At 40.1% G+C, this 21,959-nt stretch overlaps 1 protein-coding gene across 2 annotated transcripts; it reads left to right on the top strand.

The window, feature by feature from the left end:
• Nucleotides 1–21,763, top strand: rbm18 (RNA binding motif protein 18). Of its 2 annotated transcripts, none has more exons than XM_012871128.3 (6): nucleotides 1–213; nucleotides 2,651–2,761; nucleotides 14,982–15,108; nucleotides 15,920–16,006; nucleotides 18,844–18,944; nucleotides 21,339–21,763. In XM_012871128.3, the coding sequence occupies exons 2-6, from the start codon at nucleotides 2,658–2,660 to the stop codon at nucleotides 21,520–21,522; spliced, it is 603 nt and encodes a 200-aa protein (XP_012726582.1). In that variant the 5' UTR covers nucleotides 1–213; nucleotides 2,651–2,657; the 3' UTR covers nucleotides 21,523–21,763. The 2 variants fall into 2 exon arrangements, with proteins under 2 accessions (XP_012726582.1, XP_012726583.1); XM_012871129.3 differs by having other exon boundaries at nucleotides 2–213; nucleotides 15,920–16,000.
• The last annotated feature ends 196 nt before the right edge of the window (nucleotides 21,764–21,959 follow it).

Here is a 21,959-nt window from a genome sequence, read left to right as displayed (position 1 = left end):
CTACGTCATCATCCTGCGCCTTTGTTGTCAGGCTGGACGAGAGCGGATGTGTGTGTTCCCTCGGAGCTAACAAACTCTGGCGGTCATTTAGGTGGAAAATTGTCGTCTGAGATGATTGTGTTGAGGTTTTGACGTCACTGGATCGTCCCAAAAGTGGGATAGGTGTGAAATTTAAACCGTAGGACTCGTTGTTGAAGAGGAACTAAAACAAAGGTAACGTCCGAGCGGCTAGGAGCTATGTTCCACAACACGTTTGAAACTTGGTTTCTAGTCTTAGATTCGGTGTTTCCTACTAAAAGGTAACCTAGCACGGTTAAATATCAAGCTGTTTGATATGTCTGCTTAGCAAAAGATGAAAATTAACCCTTCGACTGGCCGAGTTAGCTACAAATGGGCATATTAGCTGCAATTCACTCCTAGTAAATCGTCAAGGAAGAAAAAAAAATACAATCACTCATTTATATTTTATTGAATAAAACGAAACGTTTTATTTTGTAGGTGGCCATGAGGCGATGAGCGTTTATTTTGTATTTGCATTGCTAGTTACTTTAAGCCGTTTATAGCACGTTTTCAGTGCTTTTTTAACACTTTTTATTTACCGTATATAACTGTCTCAGCCAGGACACACTCTTAAAAAGAGATGTTCGATCTCATCCGCAATGTACTGGATAAATAAAGGGTCAAATAAAATCAAATTAATGTCAAATTTAGTTGTATTTGTATGGAATATTTAAAAGTAAAAAAAGTTGATCCAAGTTCTTCACAATTTAGCCATCCAAGCTGCAAAGTAACAATAGAGTAAAACAAGTAAAAACAATAACATCTCTAATATAACCCCAAATAAATATAATAACACTAATAATATATCAATTTAGGGTCTGTTCCTCTACCCATGTCTATAGGTGGAAAAAAACAAACACGTTTTTACCAGATATTTACATAACTGTATTGCCTACAGTGCATGTAGGGGAAAGCTTTTCTACATGAGCAAAACTTGATTACGTCTATGTTTTATTTTTGATCTCATACCCAAAATCACCTGCTGGTTAAATAAGATATTTGTAGATCTGATAGAGATGCACCATTAAGACTTTTACTGGCTAATGTTGAGATCTGTTTTTCTTTAGTTTGACCTACCAATTTTAGATTTCTCCCTAAAACATGCAAATTCAGCTGTGTTCAGTTTACTTTAATTTAATTAGTTAAATTTAATAATCATTGGCCATTAAAGTAAAAAATAATAATGTTTTGAACCTGCCAGAAAATGAAGGACTTTCGAGATGATTCCCACTTCTGCAACAAGACATACATCCTTAACCTTTTTCTGGTTACTAAATTCACAAAAACATGACGTAACCTGTTTGTTGATGTGTTTGATGGGAGAAAAATGGGTGTTTTGAGATTTTGCACATTTGATAAACAGGATCAAATTCTGAACTTTCCGCATTCAATCTGCCAATTAAGTCACGAGTCATCAGGAGAAAAACTTTCAATTTTCATAACCAGTTAGTTCATTTATGCGTTCATAGTTTTTATAGTTTCAAAAGCTAAAAGTCCTTCCTTTGAGATTATTTGGTAGGTCTTTTTTGTCCTCTTTTGTTTGCTCGGCTTATCATATCAATATTTTTCAATCATTATTCCCATGGCGCTGAAGGAAATTCTCTGTGAACACGTTGTGTTTACAGTTTGCTTATGAGCTTCCCTTGTTTAATAAAAGTGAAGAAGAAGAAAAAAACATACCCACCCTTTTCGATAAAGCCGTTCTATCCAAGAGCCCCAAAAACTAGGTGTCATTTTATAATTGGCATTCTAGATTAACTGGCTTTAAAAAGGAACTTTTTATCTTGAGCTGCACAGTATATCTATTCAGTCATCACAATTTCAATGTGTGTAATATCACAATCGCAAAGCAGTGTGGATGCAATATTTCATTGACTGCCATATTTCTAAGCGCCATCCATTCATGCTGTGCAATAATATTTTAGAAGAGTTGGATTGACTAAAGCTAACAGGGGGACATGATGATGATGATGATGATGATGTAAAAGAGAGAGGTAGGTGAGGATGGTGTGCATATGATCACAGCCAGTATTTTCATTGGAATATCCAACAATAATATTGCAATAAATTTTTCCTTAATATGCACCCCTAGTAGAAATTGTTCATTTTTGGTCGGATTCTGCTTATTTGGTAGATTTAAGAGTCAGTCCTCATACCTAATATGTTTAAAAATTCCTGGAGCAATTTTTTTTTCATTCTAATATTGAGTTAAAATAAACGGCTTTACTATCCTTCATGACGTTATTTCTGCTTTACAGAAACAGTTGTGGTAGGAAGAAAGTATATTTTCCATTAGTTCAAGAGATTTAGTATAGAAATTATTTGGTCTTTACCTGCTTCTAAAGCTCTATCAATGTAAAAGAGTGTAAAACCTCACACAGTAGATTCCACTGTGGTCATTATTAACAAAAAAAAAAGAAAAAAGGATGGAACCTAACTGCAGAGGTTTGTGGAAAAACAAAATCCAGCCCAAAAACCTTTAGACGTAAGAGGTTCGGCACATTCTGTTCACCACGACCCTCCCTACATGTTTGTAAACGTCTTTGTTAAGGGCTTTTTACTAACCTTCCCTTTAATCTTATTTCCACAGGGTACACATGTCTGCAGCAGAGACAGTGGAAAACGCCTCCATTATTGCAGAGAGCGCGGCGCATGATGGAAACCGCCTGTGGATCGGCAACATCGATCCCAAAATCACAGAGTGAGTGAATCCACTGTAGTCTCAGCCGGGGCCACTTAGTTCACGCGTGATCAGAAACGCCTTCGATTCGCTTCCTGGGAGGCGCGCGTATGATTAATTAACCGTGGACGCTGTCTGTAGGCCGGTGTGTGTGCGTGTGTGTCACGGGCTGAGACAGAGCAGACGAGCCTGGGTGTGTGAAAGGGATGCAGTGAGGCGCGGAGACCTGCTCTGCTAAGGAGCAGCCGTCATTCCTCACTCACCTGCCCTGTTTACTCTCTCTGTGTCAACCTGGAGATGTGTGTGTGTGTGTCTGGGTTTAAGTCCACAGTAGTTTGGGTGGCAGCTTGTTGAGGTGCAGGCTCAACGCACACAAGAGCCCGTCTCACTTTCTAATGCTGCGCACATCCATTCCTGTTATCCATAGTCTGATTGAGAAACATATTCTGAGCATGCTATTTGGATGCGGGGGGCTTTAGTAAGCCTGTTTTCTTGTGAGGCTGCTGGAGAATGTACGGGCCCAGGTTCTGGTGGGCGTCTAGACAGGCGTTTCCTTCCCCCTTACCATGCTCTGCTCTGCTCTGCTTCTCCTTAAATTGTCCATTGCTTCACCATATGGAGGGAAAAACAAGAGAAATGCACGTGGCCCCTGTTACTGATTGGGAAGATTAATTGGCTCCAGGACAAAACCTGCCGGAGTTTCTCCGTTTGTCCTGCGAAACCAAACTTGGTGCAGAGGGGAGACCGGGAGCTGAGCCACTGAACACGCTGCTCTGAAAATCTGTTTTTTTTTTCAGCTAATTAATAAAAAAAATACCATCCGTGTTTTCTTCAAGGCTGTATTAAAATATCAAACCTGTGTGGAAGCTTACTTGGTTTGTATTGCAGATTGAATGACTTACATTTTCGTCCGTCTAAGCTGTAATTTGCCCACCTAATTTCTAAAGTAAATGATTTGTTGAAATAATTAATCCTTAATCACACTGTTAAACTTGTAATAAATGCTGAGTTCTGCTGAAAAAAACCCTCGGGTATTTACCAGGCCAGATACGTGGTCCCAAACCTCTGGTGCACTCCACAACAGTGTCAACCTTAATCTCAGGATAAATCCGGCTTTTCTGTGAAGGCCTCAGACAGTTAGTGAACATATATCGAGCAGACCAAAGAGAAGTGCAGATAGTTCAGGAATGAAGCCGCGGGGAAGTATTAAAACAGAGTTGGGTAATGAAACAATATCCCCAAGATGTGGACATCTCATGAAGCTCTGTTCAGTCTAGGGCTGAACGATTTTGGAAAAATAATCGTGATTTTTTTTTTTCTTAATATTGCAATTTAGTGGAATTTTTTTCCCCCAGTTTAATTTATCATGTCTTTTTAAACATATACAAACAACAAATGAATTTGTTTCCTCGCTCGCCGTGCGGATTAGTTGCTAAAAGGCCCACAGCATCTAAACTCGGTGCAGAAATGATTGCCCTCTGCCTACGATATATTTCAACCAAAATTGCAATTTTGACTTTTCTATGCATTAACCTCAAGCAACAAAAATGGCCTCTAAATAAAGATGTTTGTAAACAAGGACTATTTAAAACAAGAACTATTAATATTTCTATTGATCAGAATATTATTCAAGAGAACAGCTTTTAATTGATCAATCCTTGTTGAACATAAAGTGCAACCAACAAACAAGTCTACATAATAAACTGATTGACCTGTACTTAATGCCATGTATGATTGTATAAACTCTAAAACAAGTAATACAATTAGATTTTCTCACAGCTGCAACTCTCTTCCCTTCCATGTGGAGGCAAACCCACTTTAAGCATTTTACCGACACCTAAAGGACGCGTCTGATTCACTATTTGTTACATAGCCAAGAATTGCTGACCTCTGCGATTTGGAAATTCCGTTTTTTAAAATCGCGATTATATTGAAAATGCGATTAATTGTTCAGCCCTAGTTCAGTCCATCAAGAGTGTACTTATCTAGAAATGCCTGTCGCACTAAACTGACCGGCTCTGCAAGAGGAAGAACAATCAGAGATACCCATGGTAACTTTGGAGGAGCTGCAGAGATCCGTAGCACAGGTAATATCTGTCAATATGACAAATATTCGTTTTGCACAACACAAATCTGGCCTTTTTGTGTAAGGGCTTCAAACTGGGATAGCGTGGAGTTGGCTATTAAAAAAGAAGCCATAAATCCCATTTCTTTTGTATTTTTATTATTATTTATTTATTTACTTATTTATTTATTTTCTCATTTTCTTTTTGATCCACTGTATATAGGAAGATACACTGTATATAACTGATGCACCCTTTCCTACTCCTGACTATTGACTGACTATTGAGCCGATGTGACAAGTGAATTTCTCCAATGTGAGATCAATAAAGACTATCTTATTTTATCTTTTACAGTTTGCCACATGCCATCTAGCAAACGGGAGAAAAATTTGCTTTTCTCACACGAGACCAAAAATCGAGCTGTTTTTCCTACAAGCTGTTTTTTTTTTTTATGTCCTTTATTTAACCAGGTAAACCACCTGTTGAGATCTGGATCTCTTTTTCTAGGGGGACCTGGGCAGAAATCTGCAAAACACTACAACCTGGTTACAAAAATAGATGTTTGGTTTTTAAGCCCACACGTGCCACGCACTGTGCGTAGGGTGCCGTGTACCCGGGGAGGCACCAAACAAATTTACAAGTTAATGGATGGAAAACGGCTCGGTAATGCAACCGTTGAAATAACCTTGCTGTCAGAGTTAACACGATTTTCTTTCAACGTCCTCATTGTTTTAACGCACGTGCTTGTGTACTATTTTGGACCTCATCTGCGCTGTAGTTTGAAGGATACTTCCCCTTTCTTCCGCAGTCGGCATTTCACAATACGGTTCAACACGGCGAGCCGCGGTCAGGCAGAGACTACGGTGAATGTTTCTTTTAAAACAGAAGAAAGAGCACCAGCAAACGAACGCTCCGTAGCGGCGGCCATCTTGTTTGTTTTTTTGTTTATTTTGGCTTTCTCGGGCGCTGCACGTCACTCAACATATAAAGCCCGCTCACGCCTGTGATTGGTCAGTATCAGGAAAGAGGGCTCTATGGGAGCAGTTTCAGGCTTACTTCGCTGTATAGCAAAGCAAACTGTGTCTGGCTCGCCATGCTAGCTCCACGCTATCCCATCTCCTGTCTACTGAAGCAATACTAAACTCATTTGAATAAATTAAACAAGTAGCAAAAGTAAAAAAAGACATGATAAATGATCCCCTCTTCAGCCTGTTGCATCTGTCCTAATTCAAAAATGATTTACTCTGAACAGCAGCGTTAACGTCTGTTAGTCTAAAATAATTAATAGACTTTTGGTTTTGATGAACTCCTCTTAATGAATATTCCTCCGGAAAACATTTTTCATCATCATTCAGTCTCTAGGTGTGCAAAGGTGCTAGAGACACTCTGCAATATTTGTAGTGAAAGTTGATTCTGCAGAGCATTGGCTAAGGATGCTGAAAACGTATGCATGCCACACTTTTCAGATTTTTATCTGGTGGTAGTAACATTGAAATGCAGTTAATCAGCCCTGTGATGGACTGGCCACTTATCCAAGGTGTTATTCGCCTATGACCTCTGGAGATGGGCACCAGCCCCCCGTGGCCCTTTATATATAAGTGGATATAAACAATATTTCCTCCACTTGACAAATATAAACCACGTGTTTTTGTTTATCACCTAAAACTCCAGTATGATACATTGCTGTGTTTGTAACATGGTATGATTATTAACATATTGGATCGAAAAAGGACGTGATAACGGTTTGATAATTCCCATCAAACTGTGTGCAATTAAGGCGATTAATCTAAAATCCGACTTTTCCACTTTGTCTCACGCGCCCTAGAGAGCAGAGGCAAAGCAGGTGTTACTGAAGCCTTCAGCACACATTCGTGGTTTTGTTTTTTTGCCTGCTCTGTAGTGATCCATCACAGTCTTCCTCTTTGTTCGCTCTCTGAACCTCGTGTTACACGCAGTGTCGCGGGCCTGGCATTTGTCATCTGTTTTTATTAGCAAACTTGGACGATAACCATGAGCAATGATTCATTTTGCTGCAATAGGGTGAAAAAAAATACTGCAGAAAGCTGCCTTGCCAGAAAGTGTCAACTCAATGGCTGTTTTTTTGCACTTTTCCCACCTAAAGCCGATTATCTCTCTCTAGACTCAACTTGAATCCCCCCTTACCCTCGTTTCTGTCTCACCTGGTTTCTAACATCCTCTTATCGTCCCTCTCCCACACTTTTCTCCTCTCTGAACTTTACTCTCCCTTTGCCCACCTTTCCCTCCCTTGTCCTCTAGTTCCTCCCCTCCGTCTCTCCCCCTCTTCCTCTGGAGGTTTTTATAGCCCCCAGGAGGGGCGGCCCATTGTGGTTCAGCTCACCATTGCATCACAAAAAAAAAAGTTCTTGGAGTTCAATCTGTCCCATAAATACATCGAGAAACCAGTATAGGGTTTAATAGAATTATGGGGATATTGGATGCATTGAAAGTTGCTGGTTAATACGGCTGGTTGGGAAAGTCTTAAAATGTGTAAACTTGCTCCTGATCAAAGATTTCCCCCCAAACCAGAAGGTAATCCATGCACTATAACCATAATAGAAATATTTAATCAGGTGTGTTTCCATACATGCGTTTGCTTTGTACATTAGACCAGTGCAGGATGAGCTACCTCTGCATGGGAGACTCGCAGGGTGTTGTCTGGGAAAAGCAGGAATTCTCTGTCGCCTCTGGCCCACCAGGGACTCATAGAGAGAAAAAGGTGGAAGACATTAGTGCAACCTGTTGCTTAACCCCCCCACCACCAAACCCACCCTCTAGTTCAGGCTCAGCATCCAGCACTGAGTCCCTTTCTAACACACATCCCTGTACGCTCGCACGGTCACGTCACACAGTCATTTTTGTGGTCTCTCACACCCATACGCGCCACTTCAGGCCTTAAAAATAACAACTGCCTAAACAATAAAAGCCTCCAGCTTTAAGCTCCTCTGAGCTGTTATACAAAGCACCTGGGGGTCGCTCCCGGGCCTCAGCAGCTACACTTCGTAACGCCAACAAAAACACAGGAAGGTCTTTGGTGACTTTTTTTTGTTGTCGTCGTCGTTGATTTATTTTCAACAGGAGTTTATTTTTGTATTCTTTATGTTTTGTAAGGCATTTTGAAAGAACGACTGACTGGTAAAAGAAGAAGAAATCTTTGTCATTGCAATTGTACATTCCAATGAAATTAGTCTTCTGCATTTAAGCCATCCCTTAGGGAGCAGTCGGCAGCTCTTGCTCAGGGACCCGCAGTGGCAGTCTGTGGGGATCGAACCGGGTACCAAGAATTTGCAGCCATTAACAGCTGAGTGACTCCCATCAGATGTTTTGTTACAGTGAAAAAAATGGAGGCTGTTCCAAACCTTTTCTAATGTTTCTGTGTAAAATATGAACCCATATGCTGAGATGCATTTAAAAAAAAAAGAACACACTCTGTGACTCTAAGGTGAACTGTGTGGAGCAGAGACAGAGATGCAGGTGAAATGCCTCAATGAATGATGGGTAGTGATGTTTTTATACTAACAAGTTGCTTTTCTTTATGTGTCCGCATTGCTTCAGTTCCTTCTTCTCTTTGCTAAAGTGTGCCTTTTTTTTCTAGTTGGAGTGCTTTGTGTATGTCATAAAGTGATTTATGTGGAGAATATTTACTGAGTGTTGCAAAGCAGCAACCATAATATTTTTTCCAGAAGGCAAAGCAGCTTTTCTTCAACATTCATGTTTAATCACTAGGCTTCTGCGCAGAGCTTTGAAAAGTAGGCGTACGGGTTGTCCTTAAAAATGTCGCTCGCACTTATAATTTTATAGTCTGCAAAAAAAGGGGTGGGGTGTTAGAAACTGGCCTCTTCTTCAGTTTACGGGCTCTTTCCATCTGATCAGGAGCAACATTAAATTACCCTTAATCCAAAACATTAAGCGACAACTGTGTTCAGAAAGGATAGATGACAGACATGCTTTAACCAATCAGAGGACCAATGTGTCTTGTCATCAGAGCAGTCCTTTTTTACCCTTTACTCTGAGGACATGGAGGAAGTGGGAAACAAATAGATTAATAAATCGTTGTTTTATAGAAGAATCATCAATGCTTCAATTATTGGCATGCATAAAAATTTATATAGAATGAATGAAACTGAATTAGGACTCCATAATACTTCCAAAATATATTTTTGTCACAATATTGCCATGTGAAATATTAAATTAGGTGAGAAACAGCTACGATGCAGTGTTTGCTGAGTAATATGCAATATATATATTGCAATATATGTTCCAGCTGCCGGCTGACACCGTAACCAAGATGCTAAAGAACAGAGGGAGGTTTGAAAGCATACATTTATGAGAAAATTTAAGGATTTTAAATGCGTCTTATAGTCCAAAATATATGGTAATGAATTTCTCCAGTACTTTTTGAAGTTTGAGGCTCTCCAAGAACTTCGAATCAGTAATCCATGATTTGCTGTTTCCCCGGGTTATGAATATGGCATGACACAGAGGCCCAGTCTTTAAAAATGGGAAAGACAAGAGAACATGTCATTCAAGAAGTGCAGAGGCGGCGTTGGTCTGAAGTCAGGTAATGGCTGAATATTAAAATACGTTGTATTAAAAAGAAACGCATAACCTTTTTATTCTCACTGACATTAAATCAGTTTGGATGATCAAATTCAGAATTTTTGTACACATAGATATTTCCCCTCTATTTTTGACTGTTTTGCAGTACTTCTGTAATTGACTGGGGTCAGTGGGACTACTGGTAGTGTACTGGTTGCATGGAACCTACAGAGGTTTCACAGGCAGTCAAACTCCACCAGGATGGCACATTAATGCGTGCCATTGCCAGAAGGTTTGTTGTGTCTCCTAGTACAGTCTCAAAAGCTTAGTGGAGATTCCAGGAGACAGACAGTTACTCTAGGAGAGCTGGACGGGGCCATCAGAGGTCCCTAACCCATCAGCAGGACTGGTTTTTGCTCCTTTTGTGCAGGAAGGAACAGGATGAGTACTGCCAGAATTCTACAAAGTGACCTCTAGTGAGCCAAAGGTGGGAATGTCTCTGACCAAACTATTAGAAACAGACTTGAGGGCCCGACATCCTCTAGTAGACCATGTGTTCACTGCCATGTACCGTGGAGCTCATCTGGCATTTGCCAGAGAACAACTGGCTGGTTTGGTCAGGGGAGGCTTTTCTGACGGAGGGATGCACAGACCTGTATAGAATAAATGATGGAACACTGACTGCTATTAGATATCAGAATGAAACCCTTAGACCCATTGTCACACCCGTCGCTGGTTGATTGGGTCCGTGGTTCCTCCTGGTGCATGACAATGCCTGGCCTCATCCAGCAAGAGTTTGCCGGCAGATCCTGGAGGAGGAAGGACTTGATACCATTGACCAAGGCCTCCACGCTTCCCTCACATAAATCCAATAGAACATCTCTGAGACTTAATTTTTAGGTCCATATGATGCCACCAAGTTGCACCTGAGACGCCCCATCAGAAGCTCAGTGATGCCCTGATCAGGATCTACAGTAGCAGGGATTTTTGAGAATAGTGAACACACAAGTTTGGTTCATCTTTGGGTATATTTCAAAAAGCCGGAAGGTGCTTACATCCATTTATCCATTCGGGGCAACTTTGGGCGGTGGGTAGATCAGTCGCCTTGCAATCGGAGGATTGTGGGTCTGATTCCAGCTTCCTGTGCAAGGCACTTAACCCCCAGGTACACCCTGGACAGGTCACCAGGGTGTACTTATCTATCTATCTATCTATCTATCTATCTATCTATCTATCTATCTATCTATCTATCTATCTATCTATCTATCTATCTATCTATCTATCTATCTATCTATCTATCTATCTATCTATCTATCTATCTATCTATCTATCTATCTATCTATCTATCTATCTATCTATCTATCTATCTATCTATCTATCTATCTATCTATCTATCTATCTATCTATCTATCTATCTATCTATCTATCTATCTATCTATCTATCTATCTATCTATCTATCTATCTATCTATCTATCTATCTATCTATCTATCTATCTATCTATCTATCTATCTATCTATCTATCTATCTATCTATCTATCTATCTATCTATCTAATTTGTATGTGTGTATATATATATATATATATATATTCCTTCAATCATTTCACAAGTGTCATCACCATGGGAACATCCAGCCATCATACCATTCAGTAAGAGGCTTAAGTGCCCCAGACATGACCATGTTTTAGTGAGAAATCTGTGTATTGACGCATTTGGACAGAAAAAAAAAGGGCCTTGGAAAACCAATCCGATTGTAAAGTACAATGGTAAGAGCATCATGTTGTGGGCAGATTGGCCCTCGTTACAAAATAGATGGCATCATTAGGAAATGTCAAGACATCAGCCAGGAAGCTGGAGCTTAGGCACAACAGGGTGTTCTTCTTGTACAATGACCCTAAGCATTCCTCCAAATTATGTACAGGTTGGTTTAAAAACAACTAAGTCAAGGTTTTAGAATGGCTATCTTGTTGAGGGATACCCAAAATGTGTGACCCAAGTCCTACATCTTAGCAGGGCTATTCTACCAAACACTAAACAAGCATGTAACCTGCTGACTTAAAAAAAAATACTTATTGTATTCTGGCTATTAGGAAGTCAAAATAATTGTAGTGATCCCAACTAACCTAAAAGAGGAAAGCTTTTGTCTGATTTAATGCCAGACCGTACAGGGATAAAATTATTGTAAATACCTGTTTAACACTGGCCGCTCCACTATACTAATCTGTAGCTACCGTCGCAGTGGTGATACAGTTAAAACGACTTAAATCGTGACAATAGAAATACTAATTGTTTGCTGATCCAAAGCAGATGCTCTGATACGACTGGAGCCCGCTAACTCTCTCCTGGCTATTTACAGCATAAATAAATGCGTTCTTTGAGTGACCCTGAGCTTAAAGATCTCTTCAGTGCTGATGGAGAAACTATTTCTTCCCATGACTACTAAGGGACACACACACACACACACACACACATGCGAGCTCACACACACACATCTGTCGTCATTGTCAGTCCAGTGGTGCCCTGCAGCTTCTAGGCCGTCATCGGAGGTTGTTTGTGCCGAACTCCTGCGCTCATGGGGGAATTTGAGGCTTCCTCTGTTTTATTCCCTCATTGTCCTGCTACTGTATCCTCAGCATTGTCTCAATAAGAGATTTACTGTTAGTGGCCGGCCCCACCAGCTGGCCTGCTGCTAAAAAGGTGTCAAGGAGAGAAAGCTGTCATTCTCGTTAGCCCGACCTGACAGATTCACAGACCCAGTGGTGGCAAGAAGATCTCATATTGCACTAAAATGCAGTAGTGGTTGCTGATTATTTGTAGAATTTTAATACTTTTAGATGAGGTTTTAAAAGTCCTTTTTATGTTGGGTAATAATTGTGGAGAATGCATTTTATCTAACTGTTAATGCTTATGTATTGCTACATTTTGTTGTTCATTTGGTTGTTTTTCCACAAACTTGCAATGAATTTAGTGCTCATAATGTTTCCCCCCAATTTTTTTTTTTTTTTTTTTATCAAGCTCCTTATGCATTTATAACCTTAGCCTCGGCAGATGGATGTAGTTCCACCAAGCTCCACACGGCGTCAACACATCCATCTAAAATCGCTGCCATTGGGAGGGATTTCAGTTAGGGCTGGGCGATATGGATAAAAAAAATAAATCTCCGATTTTATCATACCAAATCCGATTAATCGATTTTTATTTTCCTCCTTTTTGTTTCATAAAAAGAAATTAAAGAAATAATTTTAAAACCTTGCTTTTTATGTCAAGCATTTTGTCAGGGAGTTGACCTGAATTCAAAGTGCAACTAAAAACAAGCTGTGAAACATGCAAAACAAGATGGCAGCCGTGCCATTATAAACAATGAAAATATAACAAAACATTTGCTGCTAGTGGTATTACACATTAAGCTAAGAACAGGCTTTACTGCACTTGTCAACTTTAAACTAAGTAAAAAAAAGTAAATAAGTAAATTAGGAACCTCGTATTATGGTAAAAAAAAGTTTCCACTTAACAATATTTTGACAATACATTTGCCTAAACATATATTCAGCATCACATGCTGTTCTCTTCATGGAAACCCAATGAGTGTATTGGCAAAGTAAAATCCAGATTTTCCAAAAATGAAATCTTAAAGAATTGTAAATTCAAATTAATCGATTAAATCGATTTATCGCCCAGCTCTAATTTCAGTACCACATAAAATGGACGAGCCAATCAGAATCACCGGGCGGGATTTTAGTAGATGTGACGTATCAGAGAAGCGACTGTTTAGATTCAGACAGCAATGGCGGCTCGTAGCGAGGAAGCAAGCGGTAACGTTGATGCTGCTGTTTCGTCAGTGTTGTCCAATCTACTGAATATTAATTGTTTAAATGAACACCAGAGAACGGCTTTGAAGGCTTTTTTTTTGTGGAAACAATGTTTTCGTTCTTCTACCGACCGGGTTTGGCAAGAGCTTGCAGCACGTCAGTAAAGATGACGGTGTTCTATCCAATCCTATGCAAGGATTTTTTATAGGGCCCCTTCTTCTGAAATACATCTCCAATGGAGGTTAATGCATTTATGCTATAGTTGGTAATCCTGTTCAGAAACACGTTTTGTAATTTTGGGTGAAATGGTCCTTCCATCCTGACGGTAGTCAATCCATCATTTTTTCAGACCAGAGTTTTGTTCCTGCTCTCACCCCCCCTCTGTCCCTGGATTTCCCGGGGTATCGCCTAATCTATTGGTTGTCCCACATGCCAATCATTCTGATGTGCTCACCTAACGCTAGTGTGTGTGCTCGTTCCTCGCTAGTTTCCGCTTGCTGGCTGCGCACGCATACTTCTAGTGTTTATGTATCCGGTTAGCTTAGCGGTTAGCCTCAGTGTTAGCTGTTCATTGTAGCTCTGCTGCCCTCACCGTATACTTTGAACTTGGCTGAGAGTCGCAAGAAGCAAACCGCGTACAAGCTTATCAGAAGAGGAAGGCCTCAGTAGAAAATAATACTATATTATTATAATTTTTTTCACGTGATCCGCTTGAGGAGCGGAAGAGCAGGTCAGACGGTCTTGCGCATGCGCAGTTATTCAAACAGGGATTTGGGGAAACTTCTGGAAAAATTGCTTCTACCTTTTCAAAGGAGCATAGTGCAAGTTCCAGAGTTTTTGCAGATGTCTGCCCCCTCTGGTGACAGATTGAAATTACACTACTTTTGTGCACGCACATGGGAGACGAGGGAATGCAACTGCGACTGCACAGGTCTTTGTTTAGAGACGTTGTCGCGGCCTTCCATGTTACAAAAAAAAACAAAATTCCAACATAGGCCGTGGGTGGTAACAGGTGGTTTGATTTGCACGCACTTCCGGCTTCATTGATTTGTAAAAATATGATTTATTTCTTGAAAAAATATAGACAAAATAATGACTCAAAAATGTCTTGCAACTTGTTGAAAACGAAAAATAATCTCAATTTGCTGTTTGAAGCTCTAAAAGTGGTCAAAAAAATAATTTACATAACCTCCCGTCAACACACCAGACATTTACCAAACAATAGCTCTGCACCAAGCACCGGTGTGTTCTTAATTAATGGGAGGGTCTAACAATTACCAAGGTAATCTAAACATTTTCAAATATAAAAATTATAAATGTTGGTTCTAAACTAACTTAAATATATTCCCACTACCCAAAGAAGAAAAACTAAATTGGTAGAAATTACAATCCAAAAAATATATCATAAGTGGCCACAACAGACGTAATGTCTTCTGAAGTAAGAAAGGTATAAATATTGAAGTTAGCCAGTATTATCTCGCTACTGTGTCAATGGCGGCAGAGACTCAACAAAGAAGGCAGGTGAATGAGAGCACGATGCGTGGCACACTCAAGCGCACGCTCAGAGGATTCAGCCCGAATCTCCCTCATGAACTGACTAATGGAGCCTGTAGAGGCAACTGCAGTAAATAGAGGAAATCTAATTTTAAGTCAGGCAATTGTAAGGGCACGATTGGCAAAGAAAAAAAATGCGCAATGCTCCTTTAATAAATTCTCTACTTCAAAAGTGGTGTTTCATCTTGTTTGTTTTTCTAATATCTTCTTTCCTTTGACAACTTTACTCCCCTGTTTTCTCCACCGTTCTCCTCACAGGTATCACCTGGTGAAGCTTTTGGAGAAGTTTGGCAAAGTGAAACAGTTCGACTTCCTGTTTCACAAGTCCGGGCCCATGGAGGGGCAGCCGCGCGGCTACTGCTTTGTCAATTTCAGCACCAGAGAGGTAGAAGAACCAGAAATGCATCCCTTTTGTTCTCCTCACATTTGCTGTAAATGTGTTGCGCAGATTATTTGTTTTTGTGGTGGGAAGGTGTATTTATTTTTTTTTTTGTGTTTTTTTTTGGTCAGAGAACCCATTTCGTTGTTTGTGCACATGTTCAGGGAGCAGAAGAAGGTCTTTCGCATGGACTCTCCCAGATGGAGTCTGTATATTTGATCAGAGAAGCTCCATTCCTTCAGTGTAAAATTTAAAGTGAAATTGTTCAACAAACTTTACGAGACGTCCACGAGCCGACAGGAACACGTTGTTTGTTTTGACTGAATCGGGCCCGTGTTTCTAAGGGAAAAGTCACCAAAAAACAAAAAAAACAACGTAAAACGGCTTAATAAGAGTGCGCTCAGCTTCAGAGGTTTCGTCGGGCTGTATTTGTTTTGGAGTGTGCCTGGGGATGGCGATAAGCATCTCGTTTCACAGCTAGTGTCTATCAGTGGGATATGAAGCTCTCCCAACAGGATTATACAGAGGAAGTGGCTGTTTATCTTACACACTCGCACTCGCTCGCATGTGGACACGGCCAGATAAAGAACTTCAGGAATATAGTTTTACCTAAAAGCCGTTTGATGGGACGAAACCAGATTCAGCGGCGTGTGATTTTTAGCTTTGGCCCTCGGTGAGCGGATTGGCTCTTTGTCATCCGTCATCATCTAATGATTTAATGACTTGGCTGTAATTACGCGCTGATTTTTTTTTAGCGACGTTTCTGAACAGTCCGTCTTTCCCTCTTTCCCCCCCCGTGTCTCTCTGCTGTGTACAGGAGGCAGAGAGGGCGATCCAGCGTTTAAATGGGAAGCTAGCTCTATCAAAGAAGCTGGTGGTGCGATGGGCGCACGCTCAGGTGAGGGTAAGTGTCACGTTCAGTCGTAACGGTTTATGATTTCTCTGATTATCCCTGATCAGTTCAACAATTAATAGTCAAAGTGAATTTGTTGCCCAGTCTGAAAACGCTGACTGTAGCTGTATGCCTGGCGTTAAATCAACGATATCGTTGAAGGATATGAAATATAAGATAAAGAGCGTTTATGATCGTAGTTATCATCCCATATTCTTTTAATATTACTGCTGTGGGTTTTTTTTTTTTTTTTTTTAGACAGCGGACAGATCCCTGCACATACCCAGGGCTCGCTCTTAACAATAGACAGCCGACTGACGAAGGGTGAAGGGATATCCTGCACAAAGGCGAATCCCGCCCTTCACACACACACACACACACACACACACACACACACACACACGCACAAAGACATGACAGAGGGAGGTGAAGGTCAACGCTGCAGCCGCTTTCACAACACGCCGTTAGATAAATCTGCTCACATGTTTATTGGAATTGGGCTAAATTTTCTTAATGGATTAAAAATAGTAGCGATCCGTGCTGATAAAATCACAGATATAAAGAGACTAATGTATCAGTGAGGGGAATTCAGGAGGTGAGTTATAGCTTGCAGGGAGCCACTCTTTGCTTTTTGTTTTTTTTTTACTGGGCTTTCTGAATTTAAGGGAAATTGATCTTAACTCGCTTTATAATAAAAAAAAGGGTTCCTATTATTCTTAAATTAATTGTTTACACCTTTTCACCGTGTTTTTCCAAGACCTGGATAAGTTTGAAAAAAGTATAGTGGTAAAAACTGTTTGTGTCCATCTGTCCGTCCATCCATCGAAATTCATATGCATACCCTTAATCCATCCAGCCTGCAAAAATACCTGCCATGATTTCTCAGTCAAGTATTGTAACTTTTTTTTTTAAACACGTCTAAGATTACATGTCTAAGAGTCTGGAGAAGAATGTCAGTTGTTTGACCGTGGAAGAGTTTAACAGTGTCGTGTTTCCAGATGATGGCGTCGGCTAAGTTCAGGATGACCCCCATATTTTTTGGCCCAATCAGAAACCAAACAAGACCTCAGCGCTGCGCAGACTCTCCTGTTGGTGGAGATAATTCAAAGGGGGCTTTTTCTTCTTGGGATTTACACCCTTGAAGCTGTCCACCAACATCAAAATAAGTGACTCATTAAGGCCCTCATTCAAATATTTAGATACACGTAATCCGAGGATAGTTATAAATGTCCTGAGATGGAAGAAACACCCACAATATTTGGTAGAGTATTATTTTTAGGTTATTTATAATGATCAAGTAGGCTGTGCGATATGGACCAAAAATAATTCATCCATATTTTTAGGGTGAATGCCGATATATGATATTTATCTCAATATGTTTCACTTTTCATGAAGTTATTATAAAAAGGCATCTCTGAATCAAAGCTTTATCCCAAATGTCCCACAACTATATTTTTTTAACAATCAGCTGTAGATAAATATGAGAAACAACTGAAAAATAACCTACTTGAATACAAAAATAATAATTATAACATAACATAGACCATCTTAATATAAACTATATAGTCTCATCGCGTATCTCTTTTTAAAGTAATCTCGATATTTTTAAAATCTTGATATATTGTCCAGCCCTATTATCAAGACATGGGTAAAACCCTCTTGTAAGAAATTTTGAGACCGATTTTGAAACAAAAAATGTTGTTCTCATTATAATTAGCTAAAGTACAAGTTAAGTTAAACATAATTAAGTAGACAGTTAGAAATAGTTGTAGCTAAAGTTGCCCGATAGTGTGTCCTTTTAAGTTCTAGCGAAGGTTTTAACTAAATAGCTGTTTGAGTTTTGTTTTCTCCTGCATACATACATCCGATTACACGTGATATATTTGTTTAAAAAAAAAACATTGTGTTATGCGGTCTGTGCATGCAGGGCCTTCTAAATATCGTCAGACAGCGTGTTAAGCTTCATGTAAAATATTTAAAACCAAAGCTTGATTTTTAATCAGCAGCAGATGCAACTTCTGCAGTACGTTCACTTAAACATTACTGAATCTTTTGTGATCATGATCTAAAATAACGTAGCGGTGCGGAGGGTTTAGCCAAGCCACCTGAACCATTTTGCCTGAACTCCTCCGGGTTGTTTACGGATTACTCCAGCCTCACTGGCTCTATGCAAATCTCCTGCCATTCCGGCTCGGAGGAATAGGTGGAAGGGAAGGGTCCTGGCTGGGGGGAAAGTCATTGTTTCACCCTCTATGCCTTACTTATGTCACTGAACAGTGTTCAGTTTGTAGCTGTATAGCTTATACCGTCCATGTTCCATATGTGTACATAGAAGCTCCTGCAGGAAGGACCATATTCTGTCATGTGATCATCCTTTTTCGTTTTTGTTTTTTTTGTTTCCTTTTTTCTTTTCTCTGCAGGTTACGCGGTGCTTGGAGGGTGGTTTTGAGAGGAATGAGTGCAGATGTTTGTTGTTGCTCATCAGATGGTCCGACATTGTCCCCACTCATCCCTTAGGGTGTGACTGATTCTGGATGCACAGCCCCCGATTGGTTGATATTTTCCTGACTGGACATGAAACAGTTCGATTCAAAGATGTAATGTCGATCGTATACGTGGAAGTGAGCCAATGTTGGACTGCTGTCTATGGTGTTTAATCTGCTCCGATTAGTACTAATAGGATTCCTCCTTCCTCTTCTGTCTATTCAACAGAAAAGACTTGATCTGTTTTATTTTGAATATTTCTTAACTGTCCTTATGTTTGTTTCTTGCTTTCTTGTTATTTTTCTCCATTTGTCTGTCCCCCGGCATTTTTTTTTTTTTTCTCTCCCGCCACTTATTCTTTACAGAGGTTTGAGGGTTTTCGTAATGAGAAGACGATGCCTGCGAGCCTGGAACCGTCATGCAGTGGCTCAACAGAGGCAGGATCCATTACAACAAGCAACCTCAGGTTGGTATCAAGTTTCCTTTAGCACGTCTGGATCAGACGGAAAAAGAGGTTTTAGTATGAAAAACAAAAATCTTCACAGTTGAGATGATGTTATCAAGCAAGCTTCCCTCGTTTTTTTTTTTTTTTTCTCCAGATGATCATTGGGTTCAAATGTTTCTAGTTTTATTAGATCATAGTACATAATAGTCTTTCTGGCTGGCTGCATTTGCAGTAGGACTGCACGATTTTGCCAAAAATCTAAATTGCGATATATTTCAACCATAATTTCGATTTTTTTTAATTTTGACTTTTCTTTGAATTAACCACAAGGAACAAAATGGCCTGTAGATAAAGGTGCTTGTAAACAAGAACTATTTAAAGCAAGAAATTTGACTTTTTGTTAATCATATTATTATTCAAGAGAATAGCTTGTTGAGTTGGACATAAATCCTTGTTGAACATAACGTGCAAGCAGCAAACAAGGCAAGGCAAATTTATTTATAGAGCACAATTCAGTACAGAGACAATGCAAAGTGCTTTACATGATTAAAATATATGAAAATAAAACAGAATAAAAGCAAGAAGGAATAGAATGTAGAAACAAAAAAGAACATTAAAAACAGTAAAACAGTTTTACTAGAACAGTCAAGTCTATGTGTTAAACTGTTTAATGCTATAGTGAGATTCTTGCACGTTAGTTTATATAATCAACGAAGTGTTGATTATATAAACTAAAACAAATAAAAGATTATCTCACTGCTGCAACTCTCTTCCCTTCCATGTGGAGGCAAACCCACTTTAAACACATTACCGACACCTAAAGGGCACGCCTGATCCATTAATTGTCACATAACCAAAAACTGCAGACCTCTGCGATTTGGAAATTGCGTGTTTTAAAAAAAAAAAAAATTGCGATTATATTGCAAATGCGATTAATTGTCCAGCCCTAATTTGCAAAACTGTAATCTGTGTTGTTTTGTTGCTTTTGGAGTAATGCCTTCTTCCTTGCTGAGTGGCCTTTCAGTACAATATGGTCCAGTTTAGGTCTTTCGCCTGTAACCTTTGGCAGATATGCACATTTTGCACTGAAACTCATTAATCTCTGAGGCACAGATTTTGTCTCCTTCCTGAACGATAATAATGGCTGGTCATCATTATGGCGTTAATATTTGGATATAAATGTTTGGACAGATGAGCATGGCACTTTCTGGTTCATCTTGACATCGTACCTAAAGACGAAACCAGCCTTGTGAAGGTCAACAATTCTCGTCTAGAAAACTTGGCAGATTTTTTATTTTATTTTTTCGTATTTATTTATTATGATGTCACACAAGGACTCTGTGTGTTAATAGTGATGCCTCAAAAACATCAGCATGCGTGTCTCCACTTAACTCAAAGGTTGGGAATCAGAAGCTTACGAAGCCGTGACGTCGTCGTCGTCTGGGCTTTCCCACACTGTTAAAAGGCAAAGACGTTTTTCTGAATTTGAAGAAAGTAATAAAGAAATGCCCTGAAAGAGTTCTCTTGGATTATTTTGGCATTTAACAAATGGAAACAGGTGGTACTCATAGTTGACCTAAAACAGGAAACCCTTCGTTTTTTTTTTGTTGTTTTTTTTCATGAATCAGATGCAAATATTTAGTTTCAACTGGATGTCCTCATGATACCTGACTAAACCATGTGAGAAAATACAAGGACTGCATATTTTCCATAGCTTTGCTCACATATCATTGGCTTGATTTCAGTTTTTTTTTCTCCTCCTTTCGATTTAAGCAGCCAAGCTCTGCATGGACTGGGCTAGTCAGTTTAACTCGTAAACAGGTCAAAAGTATCATTCAGTTTGTACTCGACATTTAGATCCGAAGTCGGTGCCTTCTTAACGCCGGTGTGACTGATCACATCACGAGGCGTGTGAATGTGCGGTTACACGCAGCCCTGTCCATACAAACACACGGCAGCCAAACGGAGGAGTCGGGTCCTTCGCATGGAGCTTAAACGTCGGCTCCAATAAACACGGCCCTGTTTAGAATGCTATAGTCCGTCAGGGTTTTTCTGTGCTGCATAATAGCACACTTTGCCTCCGTAGTGTCTCTAACATTGTAAAACAGCCCCCACCTGATGCTCACACTTTTCCTTTTCTCTCCTTTTTTTAAGGACACTTGTCCAACCCTCACCCATCCCTCCTCTACACTCTCTCTCACACACGAGCCCCACAATTTTCCCTGCAGTCCTGTCTCTTTCGCTCCTCCACATCCCATCTCCACATTTGAATACAAGCTTTTCAGTGCAGCACGGTTGTCGATCGCAGTTTTTTTTTTCTTGTTTTCTGCGTAATCCGCCCCCACCTGTCAGTAAGGCTGATATTATCTCTTTTTTTTTTTTGGCCCCCCCCTCCGACTTTTCTTCCCTCTCCAGCACGAGCGCCAAGATACGTGCCATTGAGGCCAAGCTCCAGATGATGGAGGAGAATCCAGATGATAGCTTCTCAGGCCCGTCGGCCTATGTTTACAACAAACCGCCTGAGAGGAAGCGCTGGGAGCCCTACTCTAAATCGCACCACAGCAACCAGAGCAGGCCCTTCCGCAAGTTCAGGAGATGACCCGTCCTCCTCCCTCCTCTCTCCTCTGAAGACCCCCATCTTCCCCTTCTCCTCCATGTTCTGATCTCCCCCTCCCCCCTTCCCCCCAATCTCTACACAGACTCTTAAATCTGAGAACAGAAGCAAATGAACAGCACAAGGACTGTATGGGTGCTGAAAGTTTATTTTTACTGCTGTGCCAGTGACCTGACTGGCTCAAACTATTAAACTCTGTCACTCGTGCTCATTTTGATGCAGCTCAGATCTTCTCCAGATGTCTACTTTTTTTTTTTGTTTGTTTGTTTGTTTTTTAACAAGTTTTCTTGTTTTCACATCGTGTTATTTAATTAATAAACTTTTGGATTTGTGTCAGACTTCTCTCTTTACCATGATCTGCCGCTCCTTTAGGCTAGATTGAAGCAATAAAGGGCAAATTGCTGGTGGGTCTTGGGTTTCTT

This window comes from Fundulus heteroclitus, unplaced genomic scaffold, assembly GCF_011125445.2.
Source record: "Fundulus heteroclitus isolate FHET01 unplaced genomic scaffold, MU-UCD_Fhet_4.1 scaffold_70, whole genome shotgun sequence".
NCBI classification, from domain to species: Eukaryota; Metazoa; Chordata; class Actinopteri; order Cyprinodontiformes; family Fundulidae; genus Fundulus; species Fundulus heteroclitus.
This window is presented reverse-complemented; position numbering and strand designations above follow the sequence as displayed.